General features: G+C 27.7%; 1 protein-coding gene across 2 annotated transcripts in view; it reads left to right on the top strand.

The window, feature by feature from the left end:
• Positions 1–13,812, top strand: part of LOC107445377 (collagen alpha-1(IX) chain) — a 158,994-nt gene extending 145,182 nt beyond the window's left edge. For both annotated transcript variants that reach the window (XM_043039897.2, XM_043039898.2), the window contains exons 39-41: positions 3,633–3,722; positions 10,304–10,381; positions 12,213–13,812. In XM_043039897.2, the coding sequence (XP_042895831.1) occupies positions 3,633–3,722; positions 10,304–10,381; positions 12,213–12,421 (377 nt within the window). In that variant the 3' untranslated portion in view covers positions 12,422–13,812. The remainder of the gene's footprint in view (positions 1–3,632; positions 3,723–10,303; positions 10,382–12,212) is intronic.
• The last annotated feature ends 594 nt before the right edge of the window (positions 13,813–14,406 follow it).

Consider the following 14,406-nt stretch of genomic DNA (forward strand, 5'->3'; position numbering starts at 1 on the left):
AAGTTGGAAAGCTGAAAATTCCTTAATTAGATTAATTCCAATACAATGAAGCTGCTGCTACGTAGCTCCATTTAGCAGTTATTTTATAGTTTATACAGTTTATTTTGTTAAATATCATTCGTGGGAGCTTAATATAGTAGTAATATTTTTATCTTAGCATATTATACCTTTTGATTGCGATGAATTTGATAAGTTTTTAAAAAAATATCAATAAGAAATAAAAGAACACTTCTAAATTCGCAGAATCGTTTTACAGACTTTCGAAACTGTCATATTCGCAATCTAATTATCGGAATTATGCAATATGGATTTATATAAACTTACGTTTTTTTTAAGTTTAGGCATAAAAAACTTATTACTGATGATTATATCGGTTTTTAAACGCTGTTGGTCTTGAAAAAATTCATCAATTAATCGAAACAAATGTGACATTTAGTTTTATAAACATGGAGTGTATATTTGAAAAAATTTATAGTGAAATGTACATTTATGCCTTCAAAGTTCGGCTACATTAAATTTATAACTGTATTTTTATTATTTTATACCAATGTTATACTGGAAAAAAAAATAATTAGAACTAATGTAAAATAGAGTTTTATAAATTTATGTCTTTGAAATTTGGGCATAATGAATTTAATGGTGTATTTGCATGTTTCAAATGCATGTGTGTTGGGAAAAAAACTTATCGGAACTAATTTGAAATGGAGTTTTAAAAGCTCTTTATATTTACTTATTATTATTACTTATTAACTTTTATATTTTTTTAAAACAGATGTTGGTCTGAAAAAATAATTGGGTCCAAAGTAAAATAGATTTTTAAAACTTATGGTCTTCAAATTAGGCACAAAAATTAATTATTATTTTTGTATGTTTTTAAATGTAAGTTGGTCTGAACAAAAACAATTTGGAAATAATGTGTAAATGATTTTTATGAACTTATGTCTCTGAAGATTGTGCAAAAGAAATTTACTGATCTTATATTCTTTTAAACAGATATTGGACTGAAGAAAAAAAATAGTTTTAATGTAAATCAGATTTTAAAAATTTATGGGCTTGAAATTTAGGCACAAAGAATTTATCACTGTTTATTTTTTTTAATATTTTTAAACCTAAGTTAGTCTGAACAAAAACTAATTGGAACTAATCAGAATTAGAGTTTGGTAAGCTTATGCCTTTGAAGATTGGTGACGAAATATTTATTACTGCTTTTATTTATTTTTAAACTTATGTTCTTTATTTAAAAAAGGAAGCGGATTTTTTTTTTCAAGTGAGAATTTATTTATAATTTTCATGAGTAATGAGTCATTATAAACTATAAAAATTCCTGATCAAATTATGGTAAAAAGTAGTAAATAGACTGGTATTTTTTACCGTAAAATTCCTTTTTACCGGAACATGTCACTACACAACAAAACTGATGTATCATATTTTTTTCAGTAATAATTGAGTAAAATCACTGTATTCCTCTTATTAAATAAATTAATATTACTGTAAAAATTACGGTACAATACATTATGTTTTAAATGGATTTTACGGATGACGCACACAAAGGAATTTCAGACTTTTTACTGTGTGACATCTAATAATGATTATTGACGAAACCAATGAAAAAAGTCAAAAAAATCAAGAAAGAAAAACAATTATGCGAGATTGTGAGTTAAGGCGTTATTAAATCAATAGTGCATTAATTTACTGCTAAAAAAATAAACAATTAATGCATTATTTCATTGTGAACTGTTAAATTAATGACAAGACAGCATCGTAGTCCAAAAAACCATCCATTCTTTTCCAAACAACATTTTTTTTTGTGCGTATACATAATGAAATACCAGACGATCGTAATCATAACATGATAAAATAAAATAAAAAACTCTAACCTTGAGCACCCTTCATATAATCCGGATTTAGCACCTTCTGACTATTATTTATTTGTCTTCCTTAAAGAAACATTATGGGAAGAAAGAATTTCATTAGATGAAGGAGGTTGAAGAATTCTTTATTGATGTCCCATTGTTTTATTACGAAATAAATAAAAAATGTCCTAATACGCTGGAAAAGTCTAAATATTAAAAAAAAATCTAACAAAATAAGAGGAATAAACAAAAAGGTATAATTTGTTTTATTGTTTAGTTACTTTCTTTTCATGATTCATTTGAATATTCAGATTTGAACAGGAATAATTTGAACAGTCAGGTACAAACGTAAATTTTTTAAACATTCAATTTAAACATTATTTATTTAAATATTATATTTCATTAAAATTAACCGAAAGGCAAATGAAATACAGTATTTAGAGTGATAACCAATACCTGTTTTTACTAGCTCAAAATTATTAATGAAATATTTGAGTGTACATGGATTTGTTGTTGAAGTTATAAAAATTATTGCTCTAAATCAATCACAAAAAGACATTATAGTGAGACCGTAAAATATCAATTCATTACAAGCTTTTTAAAAGCTATTAATTTGGACATTTCTCATTCATTTTTTTTAAAATTTCATTTCTAGACTGCTTTCTAGACACCATTAGGGAATTCTAGATTACAAAAATTAGAGAGCTATTCGATTCTTGGATATTTTAATTACTCCTTTCTAAAAAAAAAAGTTTTAAAAAAATATAAAAGCATGGAACAAATTAAAAATAAAGATTATGAAACAGGCAAAATATAATACTTAAATGAGGAACATGACTCTAGGGGATGAAATAGTAGAATTTTTTTAATCTACTTATACTAATAAAACACTTAGGTTATTTCTCGGTGTAGTTTCATGAACAGCAAAAAAAAAGTAGGAAAAAAACAGAAGTGCTTGCTTCTCTCTAATATTTTGGAAGAGTGATTTTTGTTCATATTTCTCAAAAGTACCTAACCTTAAATCTTTCACTGATAAAATTGCAGATCAAGTTTTTAACCTAATAATTACTGCCAATTTTGCTTCAATCAATATAGTAAACAATATGGTTCAAAACTGTACCAATGTAGTGGTGTTCTTTGGAAGACTATTGTTATGTTTAAATGTTAATTTCAATTAAGATTATTTTTAGACCAATTTTCCACTGTGGCGCTGAACCAAGTACCAAATTTGACAGTAAACTAAGTTTCAGATGAAATAATGAATTAGATTTAGTTTATTATTTTTTTACCGATTTTTCAGTGTGACGTTGTACTAACTATTAAGTTTAACTGTAAACTAACTTTCAGATGAAAGATTGAGTTTAGTTTAATTTATTGTTTTTTTTTTACCAATTTTCTAGAGTGACGTTGAATTAATACTAAGTTATATTGTAAACCAATTTTTAAATTAAAGATTGAATTATTTTAAGTTTATTACTTTTTTCAGACCAATTTTTGTGATGTTAAAACAAGTTTGACTGTAAACCACCTTTTTGATAAAAGATTGATTTGAGTTTAAGGTTTTCATTTAGATTTATTAGGAAAGCAGGACGAAACGTATATTTGTCAATATTATAATAAGAACATTTTGTGTAACTTATTCTTTATGCAACATTAATAAAATATTTCTTGAGGTAAAGAAGTCTTTTTGGTTAAATATTTAGACTTTTCTTAAATGTATTTTTGCAGAAAAATGTGTAATATTTATACATATTAACTGCTCTTATGTGTAATTTATAGGCGATCCTGGAACCCCGGGACTGCCAGGGGAACGAGGTTTCATGGGACTTCCGGGTATGCATGGACCAACAGGACCTCATGGACCAAAAGGTAAAATTAAATAGCATATAAAAAGAATTTTAAATTGGAAAAATGTTTTCAGGAGAAAAAAATTGTTTTTAATTCTATTTTTAAAAATAATGTTTGTCACTATGTATATTACGCTATAGGAATATGGATGTACAAAATTATCATTCAAATATGAGCATCCATTAAGAATGTTATTATAACTTGCAATCCAAATTTTAAATATTTCTCCTTCAATAAGCAAAACATTTTTTCTCTAAAAGATAATTAATTTTAAATAGTCTTTGTAAAGAATATTAATCTTGTTTAATAACCTTTGAAAATGCTTAATGATTCTCTAAATAACGTTTTCGAAAGAAAATTTATCACTTTTAATAACCTTTGAAAATAGTTATTTATCTTTGTTATTACTAATTACTTTTGTTCGTGAGATTTTATTTATAGATTAATATATGTTTTCTTTCTTTACTGTGCGAAAAAGTTTTGAAAAAAGTTTATGATTTTTTTTGCTTATTCTTTAAAGACTACTTACTGATTAATGTTCATTAAATGTTTTATTTTAATTATTTATACCCTTTTCATTATTTATACCACTACTGTCATTTGTAAATGGTTGAATTAAACTTAAAATATATTATCAATTAAACTTAAGATCTCCAAGCGCCAAATCTATAATATATCTGTCTAATTCATATATCTATCTAATATAACTATCGATCCATAACTTAGAAATGTTTCAAGCAAATTTTGTCTCAGATTTTTTTTTGTTAGTGATTCTAAGTAATAGTAAACACTTAATGATATCCATGTACACTAAAATCAGAATCTGAATTTATATACCCTAATTATCTTGTTTTTGTGTTACATGTGTTTCATGTCATAATGACTGATGTGTTTTCGTTTTTTTTTTTCAGAATAAGAGCTTGTTTTTCATTCGAAATTGATCTGTTTTATCAAAGAAACGAAACAGAATTTTGCTTTTATGCTTCTCTCCCTTAAAAGAGAAGGCTTAAAAAAAAAGAGAACTTAAATATTTATGAAATAAATTGAAATTACTTTTTAACGATAAGGGATTAGTTCAAACAATTGATTTATAATGTTAGTAGAAATAATACGCATAATAATTTACAAACATAAATTCATTTAAAAAGTTTCATAAATAATTCTAAAGATTTAAAAATATTTTTACCCTTAACGTATATTTGATATTTTAAGTCTCTTTATTCAAATATTTGTGGACTGGTTTGGCATTTAATGTCAGAGAGAACCTTTAAATTAGAAGTTGGTCTAAAATTGTTTATTATTCTCTCTATTGGTGATAATACTCTTGGGGATAATCTTGGTGATAATACTCTTTATTTGTGATAAGTTTGTGGGGAGAGTTGTTATCTACAATGTCAACCTTCATCTATGAAAAGGTTGCCCATCATAGAATTGAGTTAACATGTCTGACATACTAGTGAATTGGAATCGCATTATTGTAGTGGTAGACACACTACAGTACTCCCCTCACCAGAATTATATCTGTGATAGAATTCGATGAACGAGTACTAGCAGTTGATTCATTGCTGTTTTGTGAGAAACCGGTAAAGCTGTGTTAAGATCACCATACTTTTTGTTGATCGTGAGAGCTGTATTAAGTTCAGGGTCGTAATTGCTCCAGTGTTGCCATTAGCAGTCCAGTGTATGCAGGCTGACGTTATGTGTGATCGAAACTGAGTAGCAACAGAGCGAGGTGGTGGACAATGTCGTAGTCACAAGTATCACGTCAGCTATTCAATGTGGTCAATCCATCAAAGCAGGCATGTTGAAATCGAAGAGGGAGTTTCTGTCAAGGTAGGCGTGTTGACATCGCGTCCGAAGGTCACTACTTATCTTTGGTGAGATGGGTTGCTTGTATTAAATTCTGCATTTTAGGTAGATCAATCGTCAAAGATAACTTTAATAAAATTTTTACAACTAAATTAAAAACATCTTGGATTATAGTCAAACACGTAGAGCAAAAGAATCGACGTAAAACAAAGCGTAAAAGAGAGTAGAAACAAACTTTTACGATGATATATATACATTTCATTCACTTGAAATTCTGTTCAGTTCGTTATACTTCAGGAAGAAGATTACAAAGTATACATTGATGATATATAAAAGTTTACAGGTTCGACAGGTCCCTAACTTTGGTACTTGAATCTAGTTTGTTGATTACACCACAAATTCATGCAATTTATGTATAATGCTGATAAAAATAAAATTATTTGTTTTACATAAGTTTACATAGAGAGTGTTATAAATAATTCTGAAGACGTGAAAACATTTTTAAGCTGAATGTAACGTACATTTGATATTATAAGACTTTGTTTTCATTTATTTGTGGACAAGTTTAGCACTTAACGTCAAAGAGAGCTTTCAATATAGAAGTTAGTCTATAATTGGTGATTATACCCTCTATCAGTGGAAATACTCTTTTTTGGCGATAATTTCTGACCATTTAATTATAATGCTTGCTAGTAGAAATAAAATTATTTCTTGAATATAAGTTTACTTATTGAGTGTTATAAATAATTTTGAAGATATAAAAATATTTGAAACCTAACGTTTGAGAGTTAAAAACTTTTCCTGTACAGTGCACAAGTTTCGACCTTAACGTCAGAAAGAACTTGTAAGTTAGAAATTTAGAACTTTTTTTTAACTTTAACCGATTTAATACGTAAGACAGTTCAGAACTTGTAAGTTAGAAATTTAGAACTTTTTTTTTAACCTTAACCATTTTAATATGTAAGACAGTTCAGAATTTGTAAGTTAGAAGTTTAGAACTTTTTTTTAACCTTAACCGTTTTAATACGTAAAACAGTTCAGAACTTGTAAGTTAGAAATTTAGAACTTTTTTTTTAACCTTAACCGTTTTAATACGTAAGACAGTTTAAATAGGAAAATGTTTCTTTTTTATAGCAGTTACTATTTTTCTTTTAAAGCTAATAATTCTTAGTTCAATAAACTCTCACTAGTTGTTGTAACTAAGGTAAAAGGGGATAGGACTAATCACCAAAATTAACAAAACATCATTTAATTAGCAAAAAACTGTATGTTTAAACTTGCCAATCCCCTAAAAAGTAATATTAAAAATTCACCAGTAATAAAAATTTAAGTACATCAACATATTGAAAATATAATCGGAAAAAGTACTTCCCATTCTCTTCATTTTTTATTTACATATTGTTTTTGGTTTTGATGCAATAATTTTGATATCCAAAATTTAATGATCCTTAAAATTTAAATATTGAACAAAATTATTTAGAGCACATGTCATTAATAATAAGTCAACAATCACATTGTTCTAAATACGTATTAAAAGCTTGAACATAATTGAGTGTATTTTTTTGATATTTCGCATAATAATAAGCATCTCCCTTTTAATTAAAAAAAATCGCGTTCCAATAATATATTACAGAAAATATTATGTTTTGTTCAAAATTTGGTTTGCTTAAAAATACCAATTGAAAATAAAGTTAGCATTTCAACTTTTTTTCTTTCATTTTTACGTTCATTCAATGTTTTATTTTTCGATTTTTGTCCATGCAAGTAAAAAAGTTCTAATACATAACCGAAACTTGCAGAACAATAAGGATCTTTTTTCTAAAACTTTAGAGAGCCATTTATATTTAAAGAAAATTAAATATTTATAATAAGGAAGAGAGTCAAATATTTTTTACTAGTCTGAGTAATCAGAGAAAAATAACATAAAACCGAAAAGTTACTATTGCTGTATTATCCTGCTGAGTTGAAAATTTATTAATTATATTTAAAAATAAGAATATTTTTTCAAGTAGTTGAATTCTTAATGACATAAGTAAAAAGTATACTTGCATATTTAAATATTTTTTTATCTTAAACTTTAATGGCTAGAAATGTAGAGACCCCTGCAAAACGCAATCCCTACTACATTGTTAACTAGATCATTTTTCCAATAAGCGTTTTAAGTATGCTGTTGTTTTTTCTAATGCCACATGCCAATAACAGTAAGCCTGATTAGTGAAACCAGACGAATTTGAGGCAGAGAGTGCATTTCTTGTTTTTAAGTGGCGCCATCTATGGCCAAGAATAAGACTCAGCCACACACACAACACAGCCATATGGCGTCAAACGGTCATTGGGCGGACCCATTCACACATTATTAATCCACAGATCGTACTTTTAATTACTAACTGATTAGCCCTCTTGGCTATAATATGTAAGCAGTTGCACGGAGCTAAGTGACTTCATCAGGTAGACTTAGTTGGTGCGATAAAATTCTGATTGTTTAATCGTATTAGGTGACAGCAGTTAATAAGCGGTTTTACTCAATGTTAACAGTTTGATTACTGTCTTATTTATGGTTATTTCACTGTTTAGTTTGGCAGAATAACAATTAAATAAAGTGTTATTTACCCATTTTTTCCGAAAAATTTTTAACAGTGAGAATATTCTTCTAGCAAGTTCTTTAGTTATTATATCATAAAAGATTAATTATTAATCATTATTATATAAGAAGAAATAAGCACTTTATTTCAGATTTCTCAACCGTTGACTGCACATAAAATAATATCTTAATAAGCTATTTAATTAACAGATTATTGTAGAAATCGTAACTTTATTTTAATTTCTGCCACAAATGATTTTCAAATAGAATATTCTTTTAATAAGTTTTTTTTAACTGCAATAACACCATTGTAGAAAGAAACATTTAATTTCAATTTCCTCAGCCTCTGTCACCTAAAATATTCTTCAAAAAGGTTTTTTTTTTCTTTATTGTCTCATTGAAGAAAGTCAATGCTGTTTTGTTTTTTTTTCAATTTTCTCAATCACATTTTTATTCAAATTTTAATTTAAAAAACGCTTAATTATTTTTGCGTCAATAACAGTTAAAGTTTATACAAGTACATTTGATTTCAATAATACTAGTTTTTATTGTCAAATGACGCTTATTTATTGTTAGAAAAATTCTGGAAATAAAATACCGTTTGATTATTTAAATGATTCCTTTGCTGTGACATCGATAATGATTCGTTAGAATTTGATTGCTTTTATTGTTATATTTGCTTAAATATAATTCTTTTTATACACCAGCAGTGTGTTAATTAATTAATAAAATTAATTAAATTAAGTTAGTTACTTAGTTATGTAAATTAAGTTTAGAGATTAATACTGTTTAATTTTATTAGCATTAAAAAGAAATTCTGAATTTTTAACTTTTTTATAAAATTTTCTGAGAAAAGTTTTAATTTGTTTGCAAACATTCTTAGTAAACAATCCAATTTATTGTATTTATTTCTTCCGGGTAATTTGTAAGGGCTGGTTTTTTGCTTAGTTACTTTTCTGTGGAACGGATGCGGAAGTAAAATAATATATATAAACTTATATATATATAAACTTCATATACAAACTTTAAAAATTTTATTTATTATTCAACTCTTAATATTTCTTTTTCGTATGATAAAAAGTATAACAATCGCATACATGTAATGGTACACCACAAGTTTTGCAAATATATCGGGTTTCGTAAAGGTATAATAAATTGGTAGAGAATTAAATAGTAAAACTTGAAAAATAAGGAAAATTACGCCCACTTTTTCAAATAATCACCACGAGATCCTTGCTTACATGATTGCTATGACTCNATTCAACTCTTAATATTTCTTTTTAGTATGATAAAAAGTATAACAATCACCTACGTGTAATGGTACACCACAAGTTTTGCAAATATATCGGGTTTCGTAAAGGTATAATAAATTGGTAGAGAATTAAATAGTAAAACTTGAAAAATAAGGAAAATTACGCCTACCTTTTAAAATAATCCCCACGAGATCATTGCTAACAAGATTGCTATGACTCGTGACCGGTCACCAAAGTGTTAACTAAGTAAAAAACAAGTGCTTAAAAATAACCCGGAAGCAATAAATACTATAAAAAATGCATTACTATTAATTACTAGGATTGTTTGCAAACGTATTAAAACTTTTCGATGAAAATTAGAAAAAAAAGTTACAATTCTGAATATCTTTTTAATACCTAGCAAAATAAACAGTTTTAATCACTGAACTTTTCGCTCTTATTTAACTCACTATTAGTTGCCTCAGAAGAAAAAAAATTCTGAGGATTATCAGAACTTAATTACAACGTTAAATACCTATTAAAACTTTCCTCTGTGCTCTAGTTGATTTCGTATTAGTTCTGAAACTGAGATTCTCTTTGCCTAATGCGTTGAATAAATCATCGTTCGTCTAATCGACTTTTCATGAAAAATCACTGCCATTTTCAGAACTTTTCTGGAGGATAAAGTTTCCTTTGTTTCTTCAGTCATCAAGCGAACAATATTCCTTAATCCTGGAGAAAATTAAATGAAGATAAATATTTATAAGCCCTTAGAGAGCGAGAAAAAGGTTGCTTTGTTCGAGATCTCAATGAACTTAATTTTGAAGGTAGAGATTTCGCAACGGAATTAATGACTTGGCTGCAACAATTTATCGCATCTTTGTACTGTCAGATAAAAGTAATGGTTGTAGCTCATTTCAGCTATTTTTAAAGCTCAACAAATTTGAAAACTCATTATTTTTATTCTTTTTCTTCTCCAGGTGAGAAGGGTGATCGAGGAAATAGAGGACCAGAAGGTGTCGGTATAGAAGGTCCGATGGGCTTGAGAGGACAGCCAGGTATGTTAAAACCAATGCAATATTTATTCTTTTAAATTACACAAATAATCCCAAGAAACTGAAGTGGTTAGATATTACTTGATTTAATTCGCTTCAAAAATTCGCTCGAAATAACAGTCAACCAGTTTCAAGCGCTCACAAACAGACACCCATTCTCAAGACTTGCTAAACGGACGTGATTAAGAAGAAACAATAGCGTTTTGAAATATAAAATGTGAAGTTACCCTCGAAAAATGGAAAAATAAAGTTGTGAACAAGAAAATTCTTAGAGTCCAAGGGTGGAAAATTAGGTTAAAATGTATTTCCACACGCGATAGAGGAACTAATGGAGAGAAATTAATGGTGAGAAACTAATGTCGTTAACAAGAGAATCAGCATTCATATGAATAATCTTTCAGTTCTTAGTAAAAATTTACAATAGGGTCCCCCATTTGTTTTGGCAATTTTTTATGTTCTCACAAAAAAAATCAATGAAAATGACTTAAAAGTGAGATTTTTAATGACAAGAAACTGCGATAGAAATCATAGGAAAACGGAAGATTTTATAAACTGGAAAAGCTCCCAGTAGCAGTACCTACTCCAAGGGGCACTCTATTGTTCTCGCTATCTCAGTTTTTTTATATATATTTTTTCAAAATATTAGGGGAATGCTCGCTATCGCTCATCGAACCCCGAAACTGATTGCTTTGTTAATACTTTTCGTGTTAGTTTTATTTAATGCCCAATTATTTTTTCCTCATTTTAATTAGATTAGAGGCTAAGTTCACTGCCACTATTCATCCCCAAGCTTCGCAACTTCTCCGGTTGCCATTTTCAGATCAGTATACTTCGCAAAAAACATTTCGCACTGTCTAAAATGCATTGAGAGAATTCCTGATAAATCGACCAGAAATAAAGATAGAGTTGATTGATAATTTAAAGTTAAAAAAATTTAACTTTACTATTTAATTACATTAAAACTAATTGAGAAAACTAATTAATGAGGTGTAATATCTCAGCTTCTGATATACGTAGCAGGTAAAGATCATAATTGTACTGCTAATAGTTTTCATGAAGCTGAAAAAACTCAGTGCAAAATAAATACTTCTAGCAGAAAACCTTCAAATTCGACAAGAAATAACTTTACTAGTTTTTATCTTATTTACAATATGTTAGAGGTTACGCTTTTTATTCGCTGTTATATTTCAAAGAAAAATCCTGATTAGTGCATCACCCGTAAAACCATAATTTTTTCAGAAATATTTATTCAGTTCAGTGGTTTTACGGTAATTATTACGGTAAAAATTTCAAATGAAAGATTTTTTTGGTTTCCTAAGAAGTTCCGGTAAAAGTAGGTTTTACGGTAAAAAGTACTGGTAACCTAGAGCCGGTTTTTTGATTAAAAAAGCGTAAATAATTAATTATAAATTCTTAATATAATATAATTGTAATTTTAATTAGCAAATAAATAATTAGTCTCTAACAATGAACTGGAACGAAAAAGTGGTTAAGGCACTTAACTGTCATTATGAAGAACTAGGTTCTACTTCCGGCGATGACTTGAATCTTCGAATCAATGATTACCATCTTGTGCTTGTAGTAAAGGTGGGCGGTTTGCAATAACTCTGACTACATTGTTATACATTGTTGGTCACGAAATTGAAAAGCCTTATCCTCAGTAACTCCTTACTATCAAACTATCTACTGCGAAACGTACGTGAACGAAACGCGAAATAGCATTCATGAAATTAAAAGGGCGTGTATGTATAGGAGCTCGTATGGTAAAAATTCTCCTAAAATGTAAAAAGAAATCATTATATTGCAATAAAATAAAATAAACTTAATATTTCAGGTCCTCCAGGGCCTCCAGGAGTAGGACAACCAGGACGTCCTGGAGATAGAGGACCAGTTGGCAAACAGGGTATACCAGGAACAAGAGGTCCTCCCGGACCACAAGGACCACCAGGATATTGCGAACTCTGCAGTTATCAAGGTGCTGATATAATGACTGCTTTACAAGGAAGAGGACCTCCAGGACAAGATAAAGGACCGCCAAATTAATGTTGCCAAGTAAAAAAAATTAATCATAATGAATATGATTACGAACTAAAAAATAAGATAACAAGAAATATGAAAACTGTGCAAATGCATTAGTTTTTAATTGTTTTTATATTATAATTTTATATCGATTGCTTACTAAGTTAATTTATTAAAACCCTATGCATTTTATCATAAAGTTATTGAATGTATCATCTGTTTCCAAATGTTGAAATTATTATTAAAAAAAACAAAATGAAGAAAATTGTCATAAAATGTTTTTAATAATTGTTATTATTTTCAACCAAATGCAAGGTTAAAAATTTTCAGAAAACGTGTTCAGCTTTTTCTAGCGAATTTTATTGTGTAGTAAATCAAATGTTTCAAAACGTGAGGTCAGTTCTCATTATTACACTAAAAGCTTTGATTGAAAGAGAAAAGGTAGCTTTTCTGACCATAGTTAACAATACTTTTAAAGGTTAAGAAAAAGTAAGCTAAGTATTATGAATTTTTTTTTTTTTTTGCTTGAAAACTGATTTATTTTTTATCGCTAAACTAAATATTTAAAAATTATAATTTAATTAACATTTAACATATATTTAGTGATATGTTAAGATATACATGTGATAAATGTACATGCTTATCACTGCCACATATATTGTTATATATAACTCATGCATGTTATATATATATAACATGCCTCAAACATGTTAATGAAAATTTAGCTCTTAATTTTTTTTCTGTGTTTGTGAAATTTAAAAAAAAATGTTTGAGTTATTTTAAATTCATGGTAATGATTAGTTTCTTCTGTAAAAACTTTTTAAAATTCATCAATTTTAATTTTTTTTCTATTGAAAAACCTATATTTATCTTGATTTTACATATAATTTTACTTAAATAAATGCGATTATAAAATAACTCTATTTGCAAAGTCTACATAATCCTTTAATTAAAATAAAATTTATTTTTAATTCCGATTCTTTAAATTGTTTAAAATTGTATAGCTTTTGAGAACATTAATTATTAAATTACTTTCTTTGTTAATGATAAGAAACCCAAATTTTTATTGACCATGTAAACTTTTAAATGGGTAATAAGCCTTTAATTGCAAACTGATATCACTGTATTTAAAATTTAAATTACTTCATTGCATTTATATTTCAAATGCCATTATTTCTCTTATGAATTAAATATTTTTTTTTCTAAAATAATGTCAAAGTAAGGTATCAATTTTTATTTGTTTGATCCATTTACCAATATTTCTGAATTCGATACTTTTCCTTATGTTTCATTTTGTAATTGTTACTTTTTGTAAATACTCTATGTTTTATGTGAATGTGAAATGTTAATGTGTAACACATTTAATAATATTTTACCCTTAATGCAATTTTTACAAATAAAGCTTTTAAACTGAATTTGTACATTCTTATTTTTTAAGTCATATTCGAGAGCTTCTTTGCATATGCCTAGTTTTTAATCATTCAAAAAATACTCAAAACTGATGTTTCTAATATATTAACGTTAAAGCTGCCCAAGACGAAATTCTTGATGGTCCCATAAAAACATTTTGATGGTTTACGTTTCGTTCAGTGCGATTTATGGTGGCTCACAATCATTTGATGGTCACCCTCATCCAGCACTTTCCATTATGCGTTGATGGTTTTTGATATGCCAACAAGCTTCCATCATTCCATGATGGCAAATACTACCTTAATACTATGATGGTTAATCATCAAGAGAAGTTTGATTCTCATGAACCAAGAATTCATGATGGTTCCAACTATACATTTTCATGACAGTTTAATGGGAATTTTTGTGGAGTATACCTTCAAAGCAATTTGTTTTTTTTTGTTTTTTTTTATTTTGGACCATCATAAATTAGTCCGAATTTCTACATTGGGATGATGGCTGTTCATGGTCGTTCTAGCATTTGATTTCTAAGATACCATGATGGAAATTCGTCGTGATCTTTAATGGTACAACAATGCATTTCCATGATGGTTTAATAA

The sequence above is a fragment of the Parasteatoda tepidariorum genome, chromosome 4 (assembly GCF_043381705.1).
Source record: "Parasteatoda tepidariorum isolate YZ-2023 chromosome 4, CAS_Ptep_4.0, whole genome shotgun sequence".
Taxonomy (NCBI): domain Eukaryota; kingdom Metazoa; phylum Arthropoda; class Arachnida; order Araneae; family Theridiidae; genus Parasteatoda; species Parasteatoda tepidariorum.